The 21,036-nt window shown below is 47.9% G+C and overlaps 1 protein-coding gene across 1 annotated transcript in view; it reads right to left on the bottom strand.

Moving 5' to 3' along the window:
* St8sia2 (ST8 alpha-N-acetyl-neuraminide alpha-2,8-sialyltransferase 2) overlaps window positions 1–21,036 on the bottom strand; it is a 66,325-nt gene that overhangs the window by 15,676 nt on the left and 29,613 nt on the right. The window contains exons 2-5 of the mRNA XM_005381598.2: window positions 14,790–14,852; window positions 10,990–11,118; window positions 7,107–7,364; window positions 2,890–3,183 (exon numbers count right to left, since the gene is read on the bottom strand). Of these exons, the coding sequence (XP_005381655.1) occupies window positions 2,890–3,183; window positions 7,107–7,364; window positions 10,990–11,118; window positions 14,790–14,852 (744 nt within the window). The remainder of the gene's footprint in view (window positions 1–2,889; window positions 3,184–7,106; window positions 7,365–10,989; window positions 11,119–14,789; window positions 14,853–21,036) is intronic.

Genomic DNA, 21,036 nt, shown 5'->3' with positions numbered 1-21,036 from the left:
ACAAGGATTCCAGTTTCTCCACATTCTTGCTGATACTTATTTTTTAAATTTCATAATAGCTGTGCTAGTGGATGTGTACTGGTATCCCATTATGGGACACATGTTCTAAAGCACGTAGTAGGGTTCTCCAGGAAGAAGACAAAGAAAGCAGAACTTGGTGGCAGGGAGACACACAATGCAGCCAAGCAAGTGATGGAACTAGGATTTGAACCATCAGAGGTGTCTATATTTTGGATATAGGGCCACGTTGCCTCTGGCCAGGTTGTAGCTTCCTATTGAGCCTTCTGTGGAGGACTACCTAGGGGATTCTCCTTGAAAGAAGAGCATTTGCCTCCATTTTGGCTGAGCCTGACCCTATTTCGATGTACTCCCTTCAATTGTTTTTAGCAATGCATATTGGTCTAGCCAAGGTGCTGATAATAATCTTTGGAGATGGCAAGCATACTTCCCCAGGCCCCTCATTGTTCCCACGAGTGAGCCAGGATGAGGCGGGATGTGCGAGCCAATGCGCCATGCTGTTGGCTGGGATCGAACCTTGGGATGGAGGCAATGACTTCCTGGTGCTTCAAACATTACACATGAGAGCTGAAGCACTGACCCCAAAACATTAGATATTACCTCAACTGTGTTATGTGGATTACTCTTTCTGCATATCCTTTTCTCTGCACTTGCAGAGATTTCAGGCCTCTTACCTAGCCCAGCTCATGGTGCTCACCTACTTCCCATGGTTCTCACAGTCACTCATCCTTAAGCCACTCCCTTTGTCATGGGTTCAGCCTTGGGTGGAGGCCTTTGTGCTGGATGGCCATCATCATGGCTGGATTTAGGACCCCTAGGCTCCCTATAATTGTAAATATGCCTTAGTGTCTTTATTCTCACCATGGGTTGCACTGGAAGTGGTAAATTGGAATTAACTTGCTAGAATTCCAATAACTTTTCATGGGATTACAAATATAACTTCCTGGGCTATGATGAGGATCAGGAAAAGGCTCTCTATACCTTCTCCACAATCCCTTTGTTTTCCACATGTGGCTTCCTTCTGCATCCCGCACCATCCTTGTTCCTCCCTGGCAGTGCACACCAGATTGGTCTCACCAAGGCAGAAACAAGCAAGCCCTTTCTCTCACTCTGCACACTGTCCCACTGTCCAATTTCAGGGACAGTCTGTTGAACACAGCGCTCTAAGGCAGAGTGGTCCCATGAAGGGAAAGACATTAGCAGGAACACATGCCAAGGCCCCAGCAGCCCCTTCTCCCCACCTCCTCCCCTCGCTGAAAGCAGGGCCAGCCCATTCATCTCTCTGCAGTCTTTGCTCCCTGGAGCTCCTGCAAAGGAAGATGCCACGATCTCAGGATTAACAGCCTGTTTGTTTAAAGGGCTTATTACTGGTGCTTAATGCTATTTTGACAGATGAAAGTGAGTCAATTATAGCTGGAAATAGCTCTGGCTGCATAAGTTTCTTCCAGATAGTTGCCCATTCCCTGGCCCTGGGTCTTTTTCTTGGTTACCAGAGGGCTGTATTTTAATTCTGTTAGGCCTCTTAACCCCCAAACTCTCTCAAGAGTTTCTTCTGTTCAGGAAGAAATAACATGAACAAAATAGAGCCTAAATCCATGAGATGAGGGTTGCTCTGGCTGTGCCCCTCTCTGATGGGTATGAAATGAAAAGATGATGAAGGGAGCTTGACAGGTCAACCTAGGTGGTCCAGGGAGCCATGTCCAGACAGATGTCACTCTAACTCCACCAGCCACAGATGTGGTTGCCTCTTATTGAATGTCTCGTTAGGTATTTTTTTGGGGGAGTTGTGGATTCCCTGTGTCCACATCCACCAAAATGAGTCCAGTATTGGTCCTAGGCTTGAGTACATCACAGCCATCTTTATGGGCACAGAAGTCCTCTGTGGGTGGCTCAAAGGGCTTCCTGGTATTAATGGAAGCCCAGTGGAGAGTATCTGAGCGCCCCTCAGCTGGTGAGGAGGTAGTATGCTGGGCTTTCCCACAACCCTGGGGCAAAGCTGTGGTCTGCCATGCAGTTGGTTGGACAATTACATGCCCGGGTGAAAGCTGCAATATTGGAGCATGGTATATGTTTGTAGCAGGCATTTCAAACTTGTTCCCAGGAAAGAACTCTCCTCCTGTCAATTCCCCAGACACACAGGGCTTCTCTCGGCTGTCCTGTCACACAGCATGGCATCACCGCCCGCCTGTTTGCTCAGCCTCTCATCCTGACTCATCCTGGATTCTTCTCTTCTCTCACCCAGTAGGACCCTTAGATCGAGCCCATCAGCAAACCCTGCTGCTGTGCCTCTGCTTTGTGGGGCAGACGGGTGATGATGGTAACCCTGAGTGTCTCTCCTGACACTTTCTGCATTGTACTAGGCATTTCCAGTACTATCGTCTCATTCAGTCTCCATATTCCCCTCTTGTTAACCTTTCCAGCCCTATTTTACCAATGAAGAAACTCAAGTCTAGAGAGATTAAGGTGACACAGATGCTAACCCATTTGACCCCTATTTTCTTCAGAATCACCTACCTGGGGTAGCTGATACTGACACACCAACCTCTCCCCTCCCACATTCACAGCCTCCGTTCTGTCCCACATGAGCCTGGATCATTCTTAACACAGCCCTCCAGGTAGGCTCTACCAGTTGGTCACAGCTGGCATGCCAGGTGAAGCCCATCTGCCAGCTTTTCTAATTTCTCCAGAAATAGGGGTGCAGGAAGGGCAGATGACTTGCTAAGGTCGTTGTAGCTGGCTTGGAAAGACGGGGTAGCCGGGAGGAGGAGGAGCGTTGCCCACCTGCTGGCCACCCGCTGGCCACCCGCAGCCCACCCGCAGCCCACCCGCAGCGCACCCGCAGCGCACCCGCAGCCCCAGGGCCCGGCTCACCCGCGGACCGCGTGCAGCAGGCGCAGCGAGGGGTAGGCGGTGCGCACGTTGACACGGTGCTTCAGGATGAGCTCGTTTACCCAGTCCACGCGCTGCTTGCCTCCGCGAGCCATGAAAGCAGGGATCCACAGAATGCTGCCGTTCAGGCCTTGTAGCCGCTGCAGCAGCTTCTCCCGCCAGGTGGCATTGACCAAGTCCTCGAAGGCCCGCTGGATGACTGAGGGGTTCATGGTCACCAGGTCGGTCTTGAGCCCCACGTCCCGGGCGTACTCCTGCACCGGGGCCAGGTTGCACCTGCAGGAGACAAAGGCAGCGTGGTCCTGATGAGGGAAGCTGAGTCCCTGCCCGAAACGTGACCTCGGTGCCTCTCTCCCCTGCTTCCTCCTCCGCCCCGGATAAACCAGGGCACTTTCCCGATCTTGGGCCCCCCGTGGCATCCCTCCCCCAGTGGCCGCTGCAAATGCATACTGAGCCCCTACCACATACCAGGTTAGGCCTCTCCTGGAGGACACAAAACGCCTCCCTCTGGAGTTCAGAGGGGGAGAGGAGCGGGAGGGTCAGCTATCTGCTCAAACGGACACTGTTAGCAGGTGTGACCTGGGCCTCTCCGTGACACAGCCGGGGCTCTGAAGGCACGTTCCCAGGTCCAGGTCAGCGCCAGCATTCTCTATCTGTGTGATTCTGCTCAGCCTCTCCTGGCTTCCCAAGCGCTTCAGTTACTCTGGCTATGAGGGAGATCACAGAGCTCGTCCCACGGCGGGGGGGCACAAGAGTCAGAAACACAGAGCTCGGAGTGTGGCTGGGAGGGTCATCTCCGCAGATGATGACTACTGACCCTTACGGGAAGGAGCAGCAGGTGGGGACCACAGAGGGACATCAAGGGGGTGGACGAGCAGAAACCCATTGGTGGCCATGGCACAGGAAGAGCGGCTGCTCCGACAGACGCCTTGGGTACTGGTTAAAAATGCAGTTCCCCAGTCCCTCATCTGGAGGTCCAGCTGCAGCAGGGCTCGGAAGTCAAGAATGTGTGTGTATGTGTGTGTATATATATATATAGATGTAATTTTTTTTACAAGGTCTTCCTCTTCAGGTACCAAGCAGTTCAAGAACACCATGGCATGCCATGGAGTTTTAGGCACAAGAAATGCACCCCAAGGCAGAGCGGTGAGAAACAGTCATGGGTGGTTAGAGGGAGGCGAGTGATCTGACTAGGGCACAGCCTGTGGAGGAGCGAGGAGGGTACCGAAACGTGCCAGGTAAGATATCAAAGGGTCTACGCGCCAGGGACTTGGTTCTGAGGGTAATAGGGAGCTATCAAAGATTCTTAAACAGGGCAGTAATGTGAGAAGTTTTCAGTTTAGGTAACAGACAATCCGATGAAGTGGTAGGGGATTTATTGGAGGGGATGGAGCTGAGTATTGGAGAGCAACCTAAGAGGCAACAGTAGCCTTTTGCTGAGCCAGTGAGGATGCTGGAGTGGGCAGCCTCTGCTGTTTAAGTGGAGGGCTGGCTTGTGGGGACTCGCCTCCTGCACACCCAGGCTCCCTGCCTGTGCTGGGGGCTGGTGGGATGGGGATGGGGGAGGGGCCAGGCTCCTGCCTGGAAGGGGAAGGGTGAAAGTCCCTGGACTAGAGGAAATAAGTCTGGGAAGGCAGAGTAAGAGTGTACAGAGCAGAGATGGGAGACATAGGACCAGCACCACCTGCCGTCACCAGGGGATGAAATGCAGGAAGATAGCATCTACTTCTTCCCATGACTTAAGCAAGGACATTCCTTCTTTAACTGGGGAGAAGTAGAATAATCAGAAAGAAAGCTAACCTTATGGAGCCCCTGGTGCACGCCAGCCCTTGCTGGTCCTTTAACACAGGTTAGCTCCTTTTATTGTGACCCAGTGTCAACCACACTCACTTTACAGTTGAGGAAACTAAAGCTCAGAGTGTGGGAAGCACTGTACCCAAAGTCCTGGAGCTGCTAAGGAATCTGCCAGGATTCAAGCTCAACGGTGTCTGATTCAGAAGCCTGTTAACCATTTCCAGCTGAACCCCTAAAAATATCCCCCCACCATTCCCATCTTCAGGCTTTGCTATCTCTGACCTTGCACCAGTACTGAAAGGTGACAGAACTGTCTGGGGACACCTTCAGGAGCCTGTGCCACAGGCTGTGGAGACTGGGTGTCACTGTCACTACTCAGCCAGTATGGGGCTGCCGAGCTCTCTGTTACCTACTGCCTGAAATGCGGTTGAGCCAGCCTCCTGAAGCCTCCCCAGGGCTGGGGCCTCTTCCCTGCCAAGCTCCAGGTCCAAAGAGCAGGGCAAGGGGGATCGAAGCAGTTCACACCCAGGGTCCACTGTGGGTCCACTGTGGGCCAGAGAGAGCCATGGGGGGGGGTAAGAGAGGGCAGAAGTGTGGCCTGCCCTTGTCTCCCCATTGGGGTTAAGGGTGCTTGGGAGGTGTCCACTGGAAGGGTGTGGGGACCAGGCCCTGCACACTCCTTGGGGGACTTCATTCAGCACAGGCCCTGGCCTCCAGTAGAGGCTCCGTGCCTGCAGGAACACAGGGAGGAGCGGGAGAGGGAGGTAGAGTCCAAGCTTTTCCAGCTGTGTCTCAGTAAGGATACTGAGGGCATTTAGGGGGCAGCTATGATCACATTCCTTCCACACCAGATGTAAATGCATTCACCTAGGGAGGACGTGAGGGTTAAGGTGGGTGGGGTGGAGACACAGGGTGGACAGAATGAACAATGCGCCACTGCACCGTGGGACGCACGGCTTGGGCGTGTCTGTGTACGCGGCGCATCCCATTTGAGGCTCCCTGCATCACACTCCTCTGGGGTGCTGGCTGGAAATGCAGTCTCAGGCCTCACCACATGTCAATAAGCCAGATGATGCAAGGACCTCCCACACCCCTGGGGCAGGGACACTCCACTCCTGCTGGCACTTACTCCTCGCTGGAGAGAGGCGTGGTCTGGGTGCGTGGCACTGTGTCAGGAAGGCTACCCCCAATGCTGCCTGGAATCTAGAAGGTGACCTGAGCCCACCAGGGGAAGGCATTTGCCCTGCACCTTCACTTTTAATATCCACTCCATCTGCCCCTCTCTCCTCGCTTAATGTCCAGTGAACCTGCTGCACTGAAGGACTTAGAAAAATGGGGACGGAGCCACTGATTCCAACGTTCCCAGAGGGAGTTGGCCAAGACTAAGAACAGAAGCGGCTTTGACTGTGGGCTGTGGGAGCTCCCAGCCCCACGAGACACAAGAGTAATTCTCCGGGTTTCTTCCCATGTCCTCAGGTTGGGTGAGTTCTCTGATCAGGCCGCTTTTCAAAGCCCTGGGACAAGCGTCTCTTTGCTTCAGGACAGTCCCAGCAGAAATATGAGCCAGGGTGTACCATTCCACTGGGGCTGGGAGCTGTGTGGGATGAAACTCGAGGCTCCAGGTGCCTCACTTTTCTTGTCTCTGAGTCTGTATGGGCCCAGGTGTCAGGGCGGTGGGTAACTGCGTCCAGATGTCCCTCATGACTGAAAGGTGAGAACGGCTATTTCAGAGAAAATGAGGGTCAAGTACAATACCCAGGTTTTTCTGTCACCCCCTCACTTCACAGATTTAGATTACAGGGTAATAAAGTTGCTAGTAGAGCCCCACCTTCCAGGACCCTGGAAAAAACTCTACAAGTTTAGACCAACAACTGCCCAGCATGGGAGATTTTCCTTCCAACTTTGTGCACCAGGATCTGTCTTAGGATCCGCAAACTTCTGGAAAGGGCCAAGTTGTGAATGTTTTCAGCTTTGCAGGCCGGGCGTTCTGTGTGCTGATTTAGCAACAATGCTTTTCAACTCTGCCAGCGACTCTGCACTGTGGCCAGAACCAGCCACTGACAGTATTCAAATGAGCCAATGGCTGTGTCCCAGCAAAGCTTTCTTTACAGAAACACACGAGGGCCATACTCTGCCTGCCTTTGCCTATGCTATGCATCTGTGACTCTCAACCTCGGCTGTATCTCAGAATCACCTGGGCTCCTGGGTCACACAAGTCCTGGTCTCCCTCTGTCCCCCAGATGATTTGCTTGGCTGGAGGTATCATCAGGACATGGGGGACAAAGTTCCCCAAGCAACTCTGGTGCAGAGTTGATGCTGAGGACAGGGACTAATCAGTGTGTCTTGTTTCAGCATCTCAGGACACCCAACTGTTCTCTGGGCCACAGCATCCCCCAGGTGGTTACCTTATGACAAAGCTGTGTGTATCAATCTCCTGCCCACAGCCACTGTTCAGCAAGACCCCCGAGTTGCCCACAATGGCACAAGTCCGGAAATGCTTATTCTTCAGGGGCGAGGTTCTGGGTAGGAGTTCATAGAGGTTCTGGGACACGTTCATTGTGCTGTCGCGGTCAAAGATGTAATGAATGATATCTCCGGGCTTCAGAGTTCCCTTGAGGACGGAAATATCCTTCTCAGCATCCAGGAACTTTAAAATTTGTTTCCTATGAAAAGCAAACAGGCATGAGGAGAGAAGATGTTTCTAGATGCCCGCTGGTAGCCCAGATTTTCCTGGCCTTCCACCCTGCAGGGAGGTCTCGGCCCTGCGAAGAGGCAGAGAGTTTAATTGTCCTGGGGAATGGATCCCAGGCCTCATGGAGGGCCCAGAAGGAAGGGGACCTCATTGACAGGTGGCCCACCAACCTGGGGGCCTGGGTATAGGACTGGATGTCCTCTGTCCACGAAAGCAATTAGTCTTGGGCAACCCCCCTGCACCACTTCCTCTCTCTTGTCGGGATTCAGGGCCACCAGAGGTTAGAGGAGTCCTGACCAGAAGCAGCAAACCAGGATGCCACCTGTCCTCATTTGTCAGTGGTCTGTCTTCTTCACAGAGGGCTCTTCTGGATGGAGGGTTACCAGAGAGGATGAAGGGGAGCACAGTATTCAGGGAACAACACCACGCCCACTTCTGAGATACTGAGGAGCTCGCTGCCTTTTGGGCTGGTTCATTCTGTGGAGCCTCTTTTCCCCCTGCCTGCTCCCGCCCCATTACTGCTGGTATGGGGTTTGCAAAGCTCAAGAAAATGCTACTCTGTGTTGTTTCTGCATAAAGACGATCAAAGGACAGTGCTCTGGGCTCCAGGGAAATGTATCTTTGAAGGAGGGGGAAAGTTTTGGAATCACCTAGCAAAGCATAGAGAAGCAACAAAGTCAGGTCAGGAAAGAGATGGGTATCCTCTTGGGGACCCCAAGATGGGTCCATACCCCAGGATGACAGCCAGGGGAGATTTACCCAAAGCACTCAGGGCTTGGGAGACTGAGCATCCCAGCTAGGGTTCTACCTAAAGGACTGCCTGAGTTATCCAAGAGTTTTAGAAGTGATTCAACTCATAAAAAGCAAGGAAGTGGGTATCCAGGTCAATTGGAATTAATTTCACTTCCTGCAGTAAGCCCCAACCTAGAGCTGACATAGAGACCCTGGTCTTCCCGTCTACAGAGCCCGAAGCCCAGCATCTGAATGCATTTTGCACGTGAAGAGTTTGTGCATCAGCTTCCCCATTGTACAGACGGCAACACCGCTGCCCAGGAGCCTGCTCAGCTTGAGATGTGCCTTACCCACGGCACTGTGCATCTAATCACTTGGGAACTAAGAACTCAGGAGCTGTGGCCAACACCTGAGACATCCTGATTCTGAGGGTCTCCAGGTCAGGTGACTCTGATGGGTGCCTAGCTATGGAGGCTGTGGCATAGCTGTGGGGCAGTTAGAACCTGTGGTGGGGATGTGGTACTCTCTCCCCACTCGTCTTTCCACAAGAGTGAGCTGGATCTCTTAATATGGTGCAGGGGAAATCAACTTTGTATCTCTGGATAGAAAATAGAGGTGTTACTTCATTTACTTTGTTTTACTAAGAATTATACAACTCGACACACTAATATAGCGTAGAAATTGCTAAAACCCTTGCAATTACTTATCCCAAAGTATTTAAAAGCAACAGAGACCCCAGAAAGCCCATAAATACATATAGCACCTTTGTGAGGGAATTAATTTCTAACTAATTATGAGAAATTACTATCAATTATTAAACACCATTCCAAATCATTTGCAAGATCTTTAATCATGAATAATTTTGGTGATTAATTGAATGGGGGGACATTCTTTTTCCCGCTGGGTGAAGGCACATTGTTCTTGCTGAGGTGGCTGGGTGTTTGCAAGCTCCCTCTGGCGTTTTTCAAAAGCAGGGAGTGTGCGCGCGCATGTGTGCGTGTGTGTGTGTGTGTGTGTGTGCACATAACTCATTGTGGGAGGAAAGGTGATGGGCTGCAGGTGGCCTTGTGTTGGCAGGAAGATGTCACTCACAGGTGGGCCCAGGGTGGCTGAGCACCTCCCAACCCCAGGAAGCTGTGAATGTGACCTTATTTGGACACAGCATCTTCGCAAATGTAATTAAATTACAGTTCTTGGGATGAGCTCATTCTGGGCTCCCTGGGTGGGCCCTAAATCTAGTAATGGTGTCCTTAGGACAGACAGAAGAGGAGACAGCACAGACCCAGAGGGGGAGAAGGCATCGTGAAGTTAAGAAGAATGCCTGGAGCCGCCCAAAACTAAAAAAACTAAAAAAAAAAAAAAAAAATCTCTCCTAAAGCCCGACGAGGGAGGGCTCAGAATCTTGGTTTCCAAAATGATGAGTGAATGATCCATGTTATTTCAACCACTGGATGGTGCTTATTTGTTACAGCAGCCCAAGGGGAACATGGTCTCACTGACTCCGTGGTACCCTTGATGAAAGGGGGCAGCTGTCAGGACAGCATGACAATGGTGGGGTCCCACACAAGCGGCCTTGGAAGAGGTGCTGAGTAACGGTGAGGGTGACAAGTAGTGGCACCCACAGACAGCTCCTGCAGATGGTTTCTCAGCCACCTGATCCTAGACCTACACCTCTCTATTCCCACATCCTTCATGTCCTAAAACTAAGCCTCAAAGCTGGGTAGGGGATTTCATGTCAACAGGAGTCTTTCTAGAGGACACAACTCCAGCTGCGTGGTCTCACTGTCACTGCCTTCTCTCCATCCCTCTGCTGATGGCTTTCCTCATCTGGTCCTGGCTGTCCCTCAGCCTTACTCCGTGTCCGCATACCCCCTCCTTCTCTGTGTTCCTGCAGCAGTGAGCGTACAACCCACCTTTAGGCTCTGCGTGTAGGACACAGCTTTATGCACCTGGCAGACTCCTAATTACCCTTACAAACCCAGTGTTCTGGGCTAGCCTTCCCTGGCAGCCCTCTTAGACCCTTTACCAAGTGAGTATAACATCAGTACAACCTCCTTATTTGCACTTGTGTATAAGACGCCATGCCTCCTAATATGTATAGCCTACCACCTTGTTCTGTCTTTATATTTGGGGTTCCTTGCCTAATAGTTCTGACTCACACTAGCACTCTGGGAGTGCAGCACAATGCCTGCAGATAAACATAGCTAGATTGCACTGACCGAGGCTGGTTGGGTAAATCATGGTTACATCAAAGCTGAGGGTCCAACATGCTGAACTTGTAATTCCTCTTCTACTTTTCCCCGTCGCTGCTACCCCAGGATGATGGCAGCCTGCAAGCAGCTCTCTGGGAAGGTCAGGACAAGAGCACTCTCTTTGGGGCCAGCTGTCAGCTCAGTGTGTGGGTCTCCCAGCTATAGGTTCTCATTCACATCTTGGGGGAGAGGCAGCCTTTCAGGCCACAAGGACTATGGAACAGGGCAGCACTCCACGGACAAACTGAAGAAGTGTTACAGAATGGGGACACAAATGCCAAGCAAGCCCAGACAAGGAATGATTCCTAATGCCAAGGAAGGAGACCTGCCTCCCCCGCCCCATGGCCTCTGTCTGTCACCAGGCGCTGTCTGCCCCTGACCTTCAGCAGGGATTTGTCTCTCCCCTGCCTGAGTGGCTGTGTCTACCTGCTGGGCTGTTCAGCTGGTCGTATGACTTATTCCCAGTGGATTGCTTACAGATGAAACCTGCCTCCGTGGGAGGTAAACATTTTATTTCTATCCTGCTTCCATAGATGATGGAGCGCAGCAATTTGCCGGCTTGCGCTGAAGAAGGCCGGGTCTGCCTCTTGTCCTACAGGTAATTACCAGTACCTGATCCTCAGAGAGAGCGTCTGGTTGTGTCTCCATTTGGACGAGGCCGGCTGCATGTTGTGCTTACTGCTTTCATTACTTCTGTCAACAACAGCTGGCGATGAGGAGCCATTTATTACAACTTCAGCTCTGGAAGGGGGAGAAAAAAGACGAAGGTAGACACGACGTGTTAGCATGCCAATGACAAGTCTAATAGTTTTGTTTTTGCGCGGGCTTGAATGTAAACTTCAGCAGAGCAAAATTGCTGTTATTACCCGAGAAGGGAAGGAGGCCTATTTATCTCCTAGGATGTACAAACTCTCTCCCTCAGGTATAACCAACAGACATTCTAGGAGACAGGAAGGGTGATAAAACTATTTCTGTCTCCCTCTACCCTCAACGTATCCTCCCAGTGAAATCTAGCTGTTACTACCAGAATAATATTTTCCATTTAAACGATTGATAAGAAACTCACACGTAGCAGTTCTATTAGTGGCAAAGTATCCTATCATAGCTTGCAAACCTAATAAAGAGAAAACAAACCTCGTACCAGGACCATGTCCTTGTAGCCCGTGGCTTCTACCTCCTGTCCCACATTCCCATCATTCTTTTTGACATAGGAAACCTCCACCTGTGACAGAGTAATCCATCCTATGTCTGTCCTGCTAGACTGCAAGCAGGGGCACCTCTTACATTCCCTAATGGTCTAGCATAGCAGGTGCTCAATAAACAAGTGTTCATTGAATTTGACTTTGAAATTGATCCCAGGGGAGCCTGGAGTACAGGAATGGGCTAGTTAGGCTTTGTATGCCCGGGGCAGATCACAATTCTAAGTATAAACCATCTATCCACCTGACTTTGGAGCACCAGGCATTAGAGGACTCACTTGAATTCAGAAGCTTGAAATCTGTGCTAGTAGGTTTCTAAGAAACTAGGCTACAATTATATCTTTAAAAGCAGAGCAAGAGCCAGGCTGCCTTCTGCTGGATGTAGTCACATGCATGTGGGTCACATTCCAAGTTTCTTTTGTCTGTTCTGACAGCAGATTCTCCCAGTTAGAATAAGTAGATTTGTGATACCAAATTCCAGAGCTTTAAAGAGTTCAAACCAAACATCTCTGTCCTTTGCATTTATCTTGCAATAGTCAAGTTAAAAAAAGATGAACTCCTGCTGGTGAGGTCTAAACCCAATGTTCTATTTTGCTTTTTTCAGGCAGAGAGGAAATTAATTGAGGGGTACACCCTATCTTTCATGCCCCTCCCATCTCCCTTCCAAAAATATTCCCGGCTCCTCTGCTGCAATCACTTATTTTAACATACTGTACATAACTTTACAGAGAAACAAAAGGGTTCTGAGTGAGGCAGATGGACTTCTAACAGTCAAGCTGAGAAAAGGAGAACTGGATCCTTTGGAATCTTTGCTATTTTCATGAAAGGAAGCAGAAGGGGGAGGGGAAAATTTTCCTAAGATGTGTGACTATGGCTAAATCACTTTACCTCTCTGAGCTACAGTTTCCTTATTTATAGGAAGAGGGTATAGAAGAGGAAGATAGATGGCCTTGCGCTTCTAGATTCCTAAAAGGACTGCTGATGTGTTTCTTGCATCTACCACTGGCTGCTGTCATGTAGAGGGCCAGGAAGAGCTGATATGACTGTGTCCCTTTGGAACCGTCTACTTCTGCTTGCCCTGGGCAGGAACCATGACCTCAGGACCAGCTGTCATACCCAAGTCCCCAAGCTTCACCGCAGTTTATATCCATAGGTGCACGTGAGGGAAATGCTTCAAGCTTGCGATGAGGACTTGTCTTCCTAAAATGCTGGTAGGTGCTCACATGAGTAACCAGTGACTGGGGCTGGCACCTCGTTGGCTTTATGTAGATTCAGCCTCCAGGGCTGCTCCCCAAACTGGGAGATAGCTGCAGGGCTGGGGTCTCTGGAACCTTGTAGAAAGGCTTGGGCAGAAGCCTCCAGATGACGGTTCCAGAATTCTCTCAGACACAAGGTTGAGGAAGTAGGAAAAGGAATGAGATAAATGCTGGCAGGGACAGTGGTAAAATTCCACGTTGGTCCCTACTTTGTGGGGTAGTCTTGGCTGAGGTCTTGTACCATCAGCTGTGATCTTGCTGGTCCTAACCCTGGTTCTGTTGCTATGTGGCTGGGGGACTTGGGAAAGTCCCCTTGGCTTTCTGGCCTTGGGCTTCTTAATTGCATGGGTTCCATATCCCCAGGGATTGCCTCTGTCACAGGTTTTACATGCCCTGTGTTGCACACACACTGCTGGGCTGCTGAGTGAGGTTCTCCTCTTCAGTGACTCCTCTCATGGACCCAGTACTCTTCTGTGTCTCCCAAATGATTCTACAGGTGTGTTAAGTGGCATTGCCTCCCAAGTCCTGAACTTTACCTTCAGTCACATCTGACACCACAAACCCTTGGTGATAGTGACAAGCATTAGTGGAGTGTCTTGGTCATCTCAGGTGCTAGGCTAGACAGCCTCTGAGAGTCAGTGGTTCTAATCTCTCCAAGAAGGCTTTGCTTATTATTCTCCTTGGATGGAAACTGAGGCTCAGAGGGTGAAGTTTCTTTGCCTGAGGCCCCAACTAAGAAGCTCAGGAGCTAAACCTAGGGTTTTCTGGCACCCAAGACTGGCCTCACTTCTCGTGCTCAATAAGACTGCACCACAGCAGCTGTGGGACTTGAGCTTGAGAGGCAGTGTCTTCTTTCTTCAGCAAAGAGCATCTTTCCACAGTAGACCAGAGAGGAACTGAGGGACGATATATGGCCTTCTCCTTCATTTCTGCCATTTTTGTATTTTAGCCATAAGATAAACTTCATTTATAGGTCTGGGTGGGTAAGAGGTCATTAAATATCTACAGGCAATAATGTCCAGACCAGAAAGGCTCATTTCTCAAGTCAGGCATGGAGGGGCAGAACATACTTGAGAGGTCTCATATGGTCAATAGACCTAAAAAATTATGGGAGGGCAAATGACAAACTATCCTTTGAGTTATATGAGGCTCTCATTTCTGGCATGATCAAGGGAGATATCTAGAAACCAAATCAAGGACTTCATTTTGAGGAGTGGACTTGTCTGTAACAAATGATTTAGGATTTGTCTTCATTGTTCCTGAATTTGGGCTTGGGAGACTAAAGGTCAGAGGTATGGGACACTTGTCATTGATGGGGAATGGGGACTTGGAGGCATGGTGTGGCCATAGCCAGTGGCAAGCCTGGGTCTGCCAGCTTGCAAAATATTCGCATGCTCTGCTGCATCAATCTGTCCCCTAGGCAGGGACTGTCCCAGAGGTGTCCAGTGTAACCGTGTCATGTCACACAAGATAATAATGTACATCCAATGATCAGGGATAACATTACTGGGTTGACTCCCCGTGTATTTTAAGAGATCTCAGCAAAATTTTGGAGTGCTTTATTTCCATTTTAACCCCGTGGACCAGCCATCTACCACAAAGAAATTGAGTGAAAGTTCTGACTTCCTAGAGGGTCTCCACTGCTCAGCAAAGGACAAGTTCTGAGTAAGTGTGTTGGTGGTCCAAGCTTTACAAAGTGTGTGTGTGGGGGCTCTTTTCCAGAAAATAACTGCTACACATCTGTGTTTTCCATCTCACCAGCTTCTAGACCTTGGACTATTTCATGTGATCTTTCATCGACAGCTCCCCCAAAAAGTGATTAGGGAAATGTAAAACCAAAGTGAAACGAAACAGATCTATTTACTAAGTAAGAAGGGCATCATCCAGCAAAGAGGAGAAGCAGATTAATAGCTGCCTTACAGCAAAAACAAATGAACACAAAATCTAATTTACAAACCTATTAGATTTGCTATGTAAGCTGTTCACAGCTGATCTGATTGTACCTCTGCCTCCAGAATTCCTGCAAGACAAAGGAGATGCATTATTTATAAACCCAGTTCTTCTTTGCAAAACCATCTTCAATCACCAAGAGACCCCGCAGCTCACCTGGAGGACTGCAGAGTGTGCAAGAGTTCTCAGTCTGGACTCTCCAGAATGAGCAATGTTCTGGTCCCAGCCATAGCCCAAGCATTTTACAGGGAAGTGGGCCTCCAGGATCCTCCCCTGCCTCCCCCTTGAACACTTTCAATTAGCACCAAGGGTCCCACTTGTGACTCCCATTTGGGTCTGGGGATAAACCCCTTTGAGATTAGTCTCCCCTGGTTAATATTGCATGATAGCGTGATTCAGCACAACTCAGTATCTGCCCTAGCGTGACTCAGCATTTGCTCTAGTATGACTTAGTGCCTGTTCTAGAGCCACTTAGCATGACCCAGATCTGCCTTAGCATTATTCAGCACTTGCTTTAGCATGGCTCAGCACCTGCTGAATAGCTTCTCTTGGATTCATTCATAGGTGATGAGACGTCTATCACATTCTATCCAAATTTGAGACACTAGAAATTCAACAAAGGCAGCAAGGCTAACAACCGTATATCTGATCAAATGTAATAACAATTTGCTTTTTATTGGCAAGATACATAATATTAATGGTATCATTTTTTAGGGGCTGGGACAGGAGACTGATGGTTAATGGGATCCTATATTCCTTCCTCTTGTGAGTCTGAGGACATCCCACCAGCTCCAGTCCTGTAACTATAGCCCACTGCATCCCAAGGGATTTGTAGGGTGTACTACTCCCCACATGTCACTGTCCTTTCACACCCCTACCTTGACCCAGCCCTCAAAACCAGCCCTCTGTGTGGGAAGAGAAGGCCTGCTGGACCAGATATTAAGTTGAGCACAGTAATTAAAAGCACAGTAATAACTCAAGACTGATGAAAGATGAATGAGACAAAAAGGATCTCCTGGAAATCCTGTATGTAAGAATTGATGCATGATTTTAAAAAACCATTATCAAAGAGAAATGTAATAAATGATTTGGAGTGGTTGGTTAATAATCTTGTGGTGTGAGGGGAGGAAATCTGGTAAGTATCCTACCCTCGAAAGTAAAACAAATTTCAAATGGATTTAACCAGTGTCTCCCAAATTTTAGTAATACTCAAACCCCTATCACCAGTTTTCCATATCTATCACCCCAAACCACCTACATTTTAAAATAGAGTCATCAACTTGCCCTTGTTCTAAACAATACCATCTGGAAAATACAGTTTTGATGTTATGGTTACAAATCCAGTTAAAAAACTCATCAAATCATTAATAAAAAAAAATTTAGCCATGGAATTCCTAAAAAAATCATACATTATCATTGCACCACTCTCTGGGAAGGACTGGATTAAACAGGTAAATATTTAAAGGCTGCAAACCATAAGAAATTAGTTTTAAGAAAGGAAGAGAATATTTAATCTTTGATAAGGGCTGAAGAGTGTATTTGAGAGACTTTTTAAATTCAGAAGGGTAAGAAGAATGTAGTCATAGAGAATGTAGACATATCTGACTTCATCAAAATCTAAAACTCTGGTTATTCAAAAAGCAAGCCTCAAAAAACCAGTTCAGTTTGCTTCATCAAATCTACGAGGGCTTCGGGTGAGGATGACACAGAGTCTAATTTAATTTTTAAAATTCATTCATTCAACAAAAATTTATTTATAATATATTTGGGGTCTCTGTCAAAGCTGACATATGTGGTTCCTGCCCTGATGGAATACAGCTTAACAGATGGTACAAAGAATAAATCCTTTCTTTTTGAGTCCTGAAGCCTCCATTCACTTCACTGAGGAATAATGGTCATATAGAAATTGTACATACATTCCCCCTTTCTATCTGTGGACTTCAGATCCACAGACTAAATCAACTTCAGATCAAAAAAGCTTTTAAGAATTGCATTACTACTGAATATGTGCACACTTTTATTCTTGCCATTATTCCCTGAACAATACAGTATAACAACTATTTGCATGGCATTTGTGTTATATTAGATATCATAAGTAGAGATGATCACTATTTTATATAAGGGACTTCAGCATCTGTAGATTTTGGAGTCTGTGTGGTGTGTGTGTCATCCGCATGTGCTCAGGACCAACTGTATTTATGATGTACCATGTGATGTTGTGATACATGTATACACGATGAGATGGCTGAGTTCATCTGATTGACATATCCATCACACCCAGTATTTGTCTTTTTTTGTCATGAGAACAATGAAGATTTGCTCGGCAGTAATTTTTAAGTATACAACACAGTATGATTAACAATAGTCACCATGCTGTACAGTAGATCCCTGGAACTTATTCATTCTGTCTGATTGAAACTTGGTACCCTCAGACCAGTGTTTCCTCTCCTTCCCCCCCAGCCTGACAGCCATGTTTAGAGGGGACCACATGGCCTGCAAACAGCTGGCTCCCTGTCCTTCCCAGCATTAGCTGGGAACATCAGGTCCTGCTGACTTGGGGGGACTGCAAATCTGCACTTTTTTCATAGCCATCACTTCCTCTGAGGTTTCCAGCCATGGCACTACTGACATTTAGACAAAGAACATTTAGTTCTTTGCTGGTGGGATTGGAGGTGGGAGCTCTCAGGGTGCTGTTAGGAATTTGGCAATATCTCTGACTTCTATCCATTGCATACCAGCACTACTCCCTCTTTCCTTCAAGATACGACAGCCAAAAATGTGTCCAAACATTGCCAATGTCCCCCTGGGGTAGGGGAGAAGAAGTGCCTCCAGTGGAGAGCCTCTGCTCTTATTCTTTTCTATCTGGTGCCTCTCAGAAGAGGAACCATCCCCCTGCCACCACCTCACCACCGTCAGCAGCCTGCTTATCTGTGTCACCCTTTGGTGCCAATCCCCAAACCCAACATCTGGGCCTCCTTCAGACCCATCCTGATTTTTAGTCCTCTGCCACTTTTCCTTCTTTTCCCAGAGCACTTGGTTCTGCTATAACATTTGCCACCTTCTTGTGTTTGATGATTTCATGGAACCACAGAGGAAGGGCTTTATAGAAATCTTATCTTTATGCAATCTATACTCTCCTTACAGTTCAGAGTCTAAGGCTTGGACTTGTGGTCTAGTTCCAGCTCCCTTGGTTTCTCCACCTCCTGCAGCATAAGCCCCTGGAGGATGAGATTAAGCATGTGTTCATCTTCTGTGTTCTGGAGTTTTAACATCTGGGCCCCTGCTGCATCTGGGTGCATTGTGCCTACCAAGGTTAGCCAATTCCTGGAGACAGTGAAGGACTCATTGGGTGTGTTTTCATCAAATGCTTGCCTAGCCAGAGCCAACACCTCATCATCTCATTTATTGGGCTCTTACTTGGGACCATTATTCCTTTACGCTCATCATCCCATCAGATACCAGACAACTAGGGACTTGCAGGCTCCTGTATCCCACAGCCCACAGAACTTAGTGACATTATTCAAACAGAAGTCTCTCCAACATGCATTGCCCACTCTTTCCCTTGGGAACCAAAATGAGGGCTTCTGCTGGTCACCCTCCCTTTGCCTCTTGACAATCCCAGGCTGCCCTGGGTGAGCCCCCCGCTTGACATGGCCTGGTGTGCCCCATCCTCTGGGGCCTGCAAGCATGACAAACCATCTTTTTAATGGCAGTCATCTGATTTCTTGGCCTTTCATACCTAAGTAATAAAACCTGTATTAAGGTAGGTGGGACCCTGACTTGTTCACTTTCTTGGCCTTGCACCTGCCGATGGGGGCTCAGGGGAGCAAGCTGAACTTCAATATTACATGAGATTTTTCTTTAAAGTCCTCCCTGAAGTTTGCATCCCTGGTCTCATATATTCATTATGTCTGTACACGACATCACTTGACCTCTCTGTTAACCAGAGGATAGGGCAGATCATCATTTAAAGAAAGACTGCAGATGTTTGGTTCTAGAATGAATCCCATGACTCGAAGGATTTTTTTCTCATTAGGTTTTGCCTCAAATGTTATTCAAATAAACTGGTGCCTGCTTGGTTGAGTGACAGAAGAAGGTGATTGGGTGAGAAAATTTTGCTAAAGATAATTCACAAAGTGCTGAAATCATAGAATCATAGATGCTGAGATCATCCAAATGAGAAAAAATATGGGCAAGCACTTGGCACACTATAAAGCAGTCTGTAAAACAAGGTCTAATATTAGTAATAACAACTGTCCGTTTGACCCCTCTACAAGATTCTCAGCCACAGTGATGACAGAGGTTGACCACTTTAAAGGTCTACATTTTAGAACATCAATTTATTTCCCATTATGGACAGGCTATTTCCTCCTACTTAAGTGTATATAATAAACTAAGACAATAAATAAAGATGGCTTGTTAACAAAACATGGCAAAACCACACACAGCTGGATCTATTTTAGTGAAAAGCAATTAACAAATCTGAGAACTGCATTTGTACTTAGTCTGTTCATACAATCCCAGTTCTTCTTAAAATTTTTATTATTAATATTTATTTTAGTACTGTGGATTAAACCCAAGGAGTTGTAAGCTACATTCCCTGTTCTATTTTTTAAAATATAATTTTGTTTTGAGATAAGAGTCTTGCTGGTTTACCTATGTTGACCTCAAACTTGTGATCCTCCTGCCGTGGCCTCCTGAGTAGCTAGGATTATCACCACACCTGGCTTGTTATTATTTTTAATTGACAAATCATAAATGTATGCAATTGTGGGGTATAACGTGTTGTTCTGATACATATACACCAAGCTCAGTCGTTTATAGGCAAGGTCATACCCATGTCTACCTGGTTAGAATTTCTCACATCTGCAGTTTCTCAGTGGAGATTCAAGCTCAGAAAATGAACTTTCAGGAGCTGACAACTTCAATTAAGAGTCTGGACTCAAAAGTTGATTAGGGTTGAGAGTAGAAGATTAAATGAAAGCACAATTCATGAATTTGGAGATGGTTTCTCCTTCACATGTTTGGGAAGATACTGAATGCTCTTTTTTATTTTGTGCATGAACATCTTTGGAGTGCCTGCCTGCTGATACCCTGAGCACCATAAGCACACAGTAGGGAGGAAGGGGAGGAAGTGGATGGTTTGGGGTGAGTCACATGAACAGAACTAGGGCTTCCAACGGGGTCAGATGTTTTGTTTTAAGGTGTTTTCTTTTCATTTTTTATTATGGCAAAATACACATAAACATTACTATCTTAACCATTTTAAGTGTGTAGTCCCCCGTGAACAGATGCATTCACAATGCTGTGCAGTCATCACCATCATCCGTTTCCAGAACTGTTTCATAACCCGGATGGAAACTGTACTCACTATGCAACCAGCCCCCAAGCCTTCTCACTATAACCTTGATTACACTCCCTTTATTTTTATGGATTTGCCTATTCTGGATATTTTATACGATTGGAACCACGCCATATTTGCCTTTTTGCATCTGGCTTCTCATTTAGTGTCCGTCTTTAAGGTTCATCTATGTGGCAGGGTGTGTTGGGAGCCTGGCATTTGAGGAGGTGATTTTAGGGGGTCAATATCTCAGAGATGTTTTCTAGGGGGCAACTGCTCTTCTGCCCCCTGTTGGTGTCCAGACCTGGGAAAGTGTGACCCGGACAGGAGTCGAGGGCCCCTGAGCTGACCAGCGCATGAGGCTCAGGGGCTCCCTTCCCAGATCTTACATGGGCAGCAGGTTTCTGAATTTGCTGTCAGCAAATTGAGCTCTGCTGCCCATCTCCTCCGCGGGGGAGGAACAAGTAGCTTAGCTTGGTGGGTCCAGCATAGATCATGAAGCTGGAAGTTGTTATTTCATTGTCCACTGTGAGAAGGAGGCAGTGGTATGAGTCTTTAGCTGTAATCTTTGCAGCATACTTTGGGTTGGTCACAGTGAAACAACCACCTGTCACCTGCATATGACAGTGGAGACTTAGTCCCAAGCCTCCTAAGGCATCTGGTCCAAGGCACCTTCCATAGTCACCACTGGGAAGTCCTCAATGGATGACTTGTACTTGTCCTCCAGCTAGACTTGTACTTGTCCTCACCTCCACAGACTATGGGGGTCCTCAGGAGACCTGAAGTTCGAGGTCATATTTCCAAAACTCTACAACCCAGAGTCATTCATTACCTTAAAAGCTTTTCTAATCACTTTGCATGGTACCCCTGTCTTGGTTACTTTTCTCTCGTTGCTGAGACAAAATACCCAACG

Source organism: Chinchilla lanigera, unplaced genomic scaffold (assembly GCF_000276665.1).
Source record: "Chinchilla lanigera isolate Chin_1 unplaced genomic scaffold, ChiLan1.0 scaffold00015, whole genome shotgun sequence".
In the NCBI taxonomy this organism is placed as follows: domain Eukaryota; kingdom Metazoa; phylum Chordata; class Mammalia; order Rodentia; family Chinchillidae; genus Chinchilla; species Chinchilla lanigera.
This window is presented reverse-complemented; position numbering and strand designations above follow the sequence as displayed.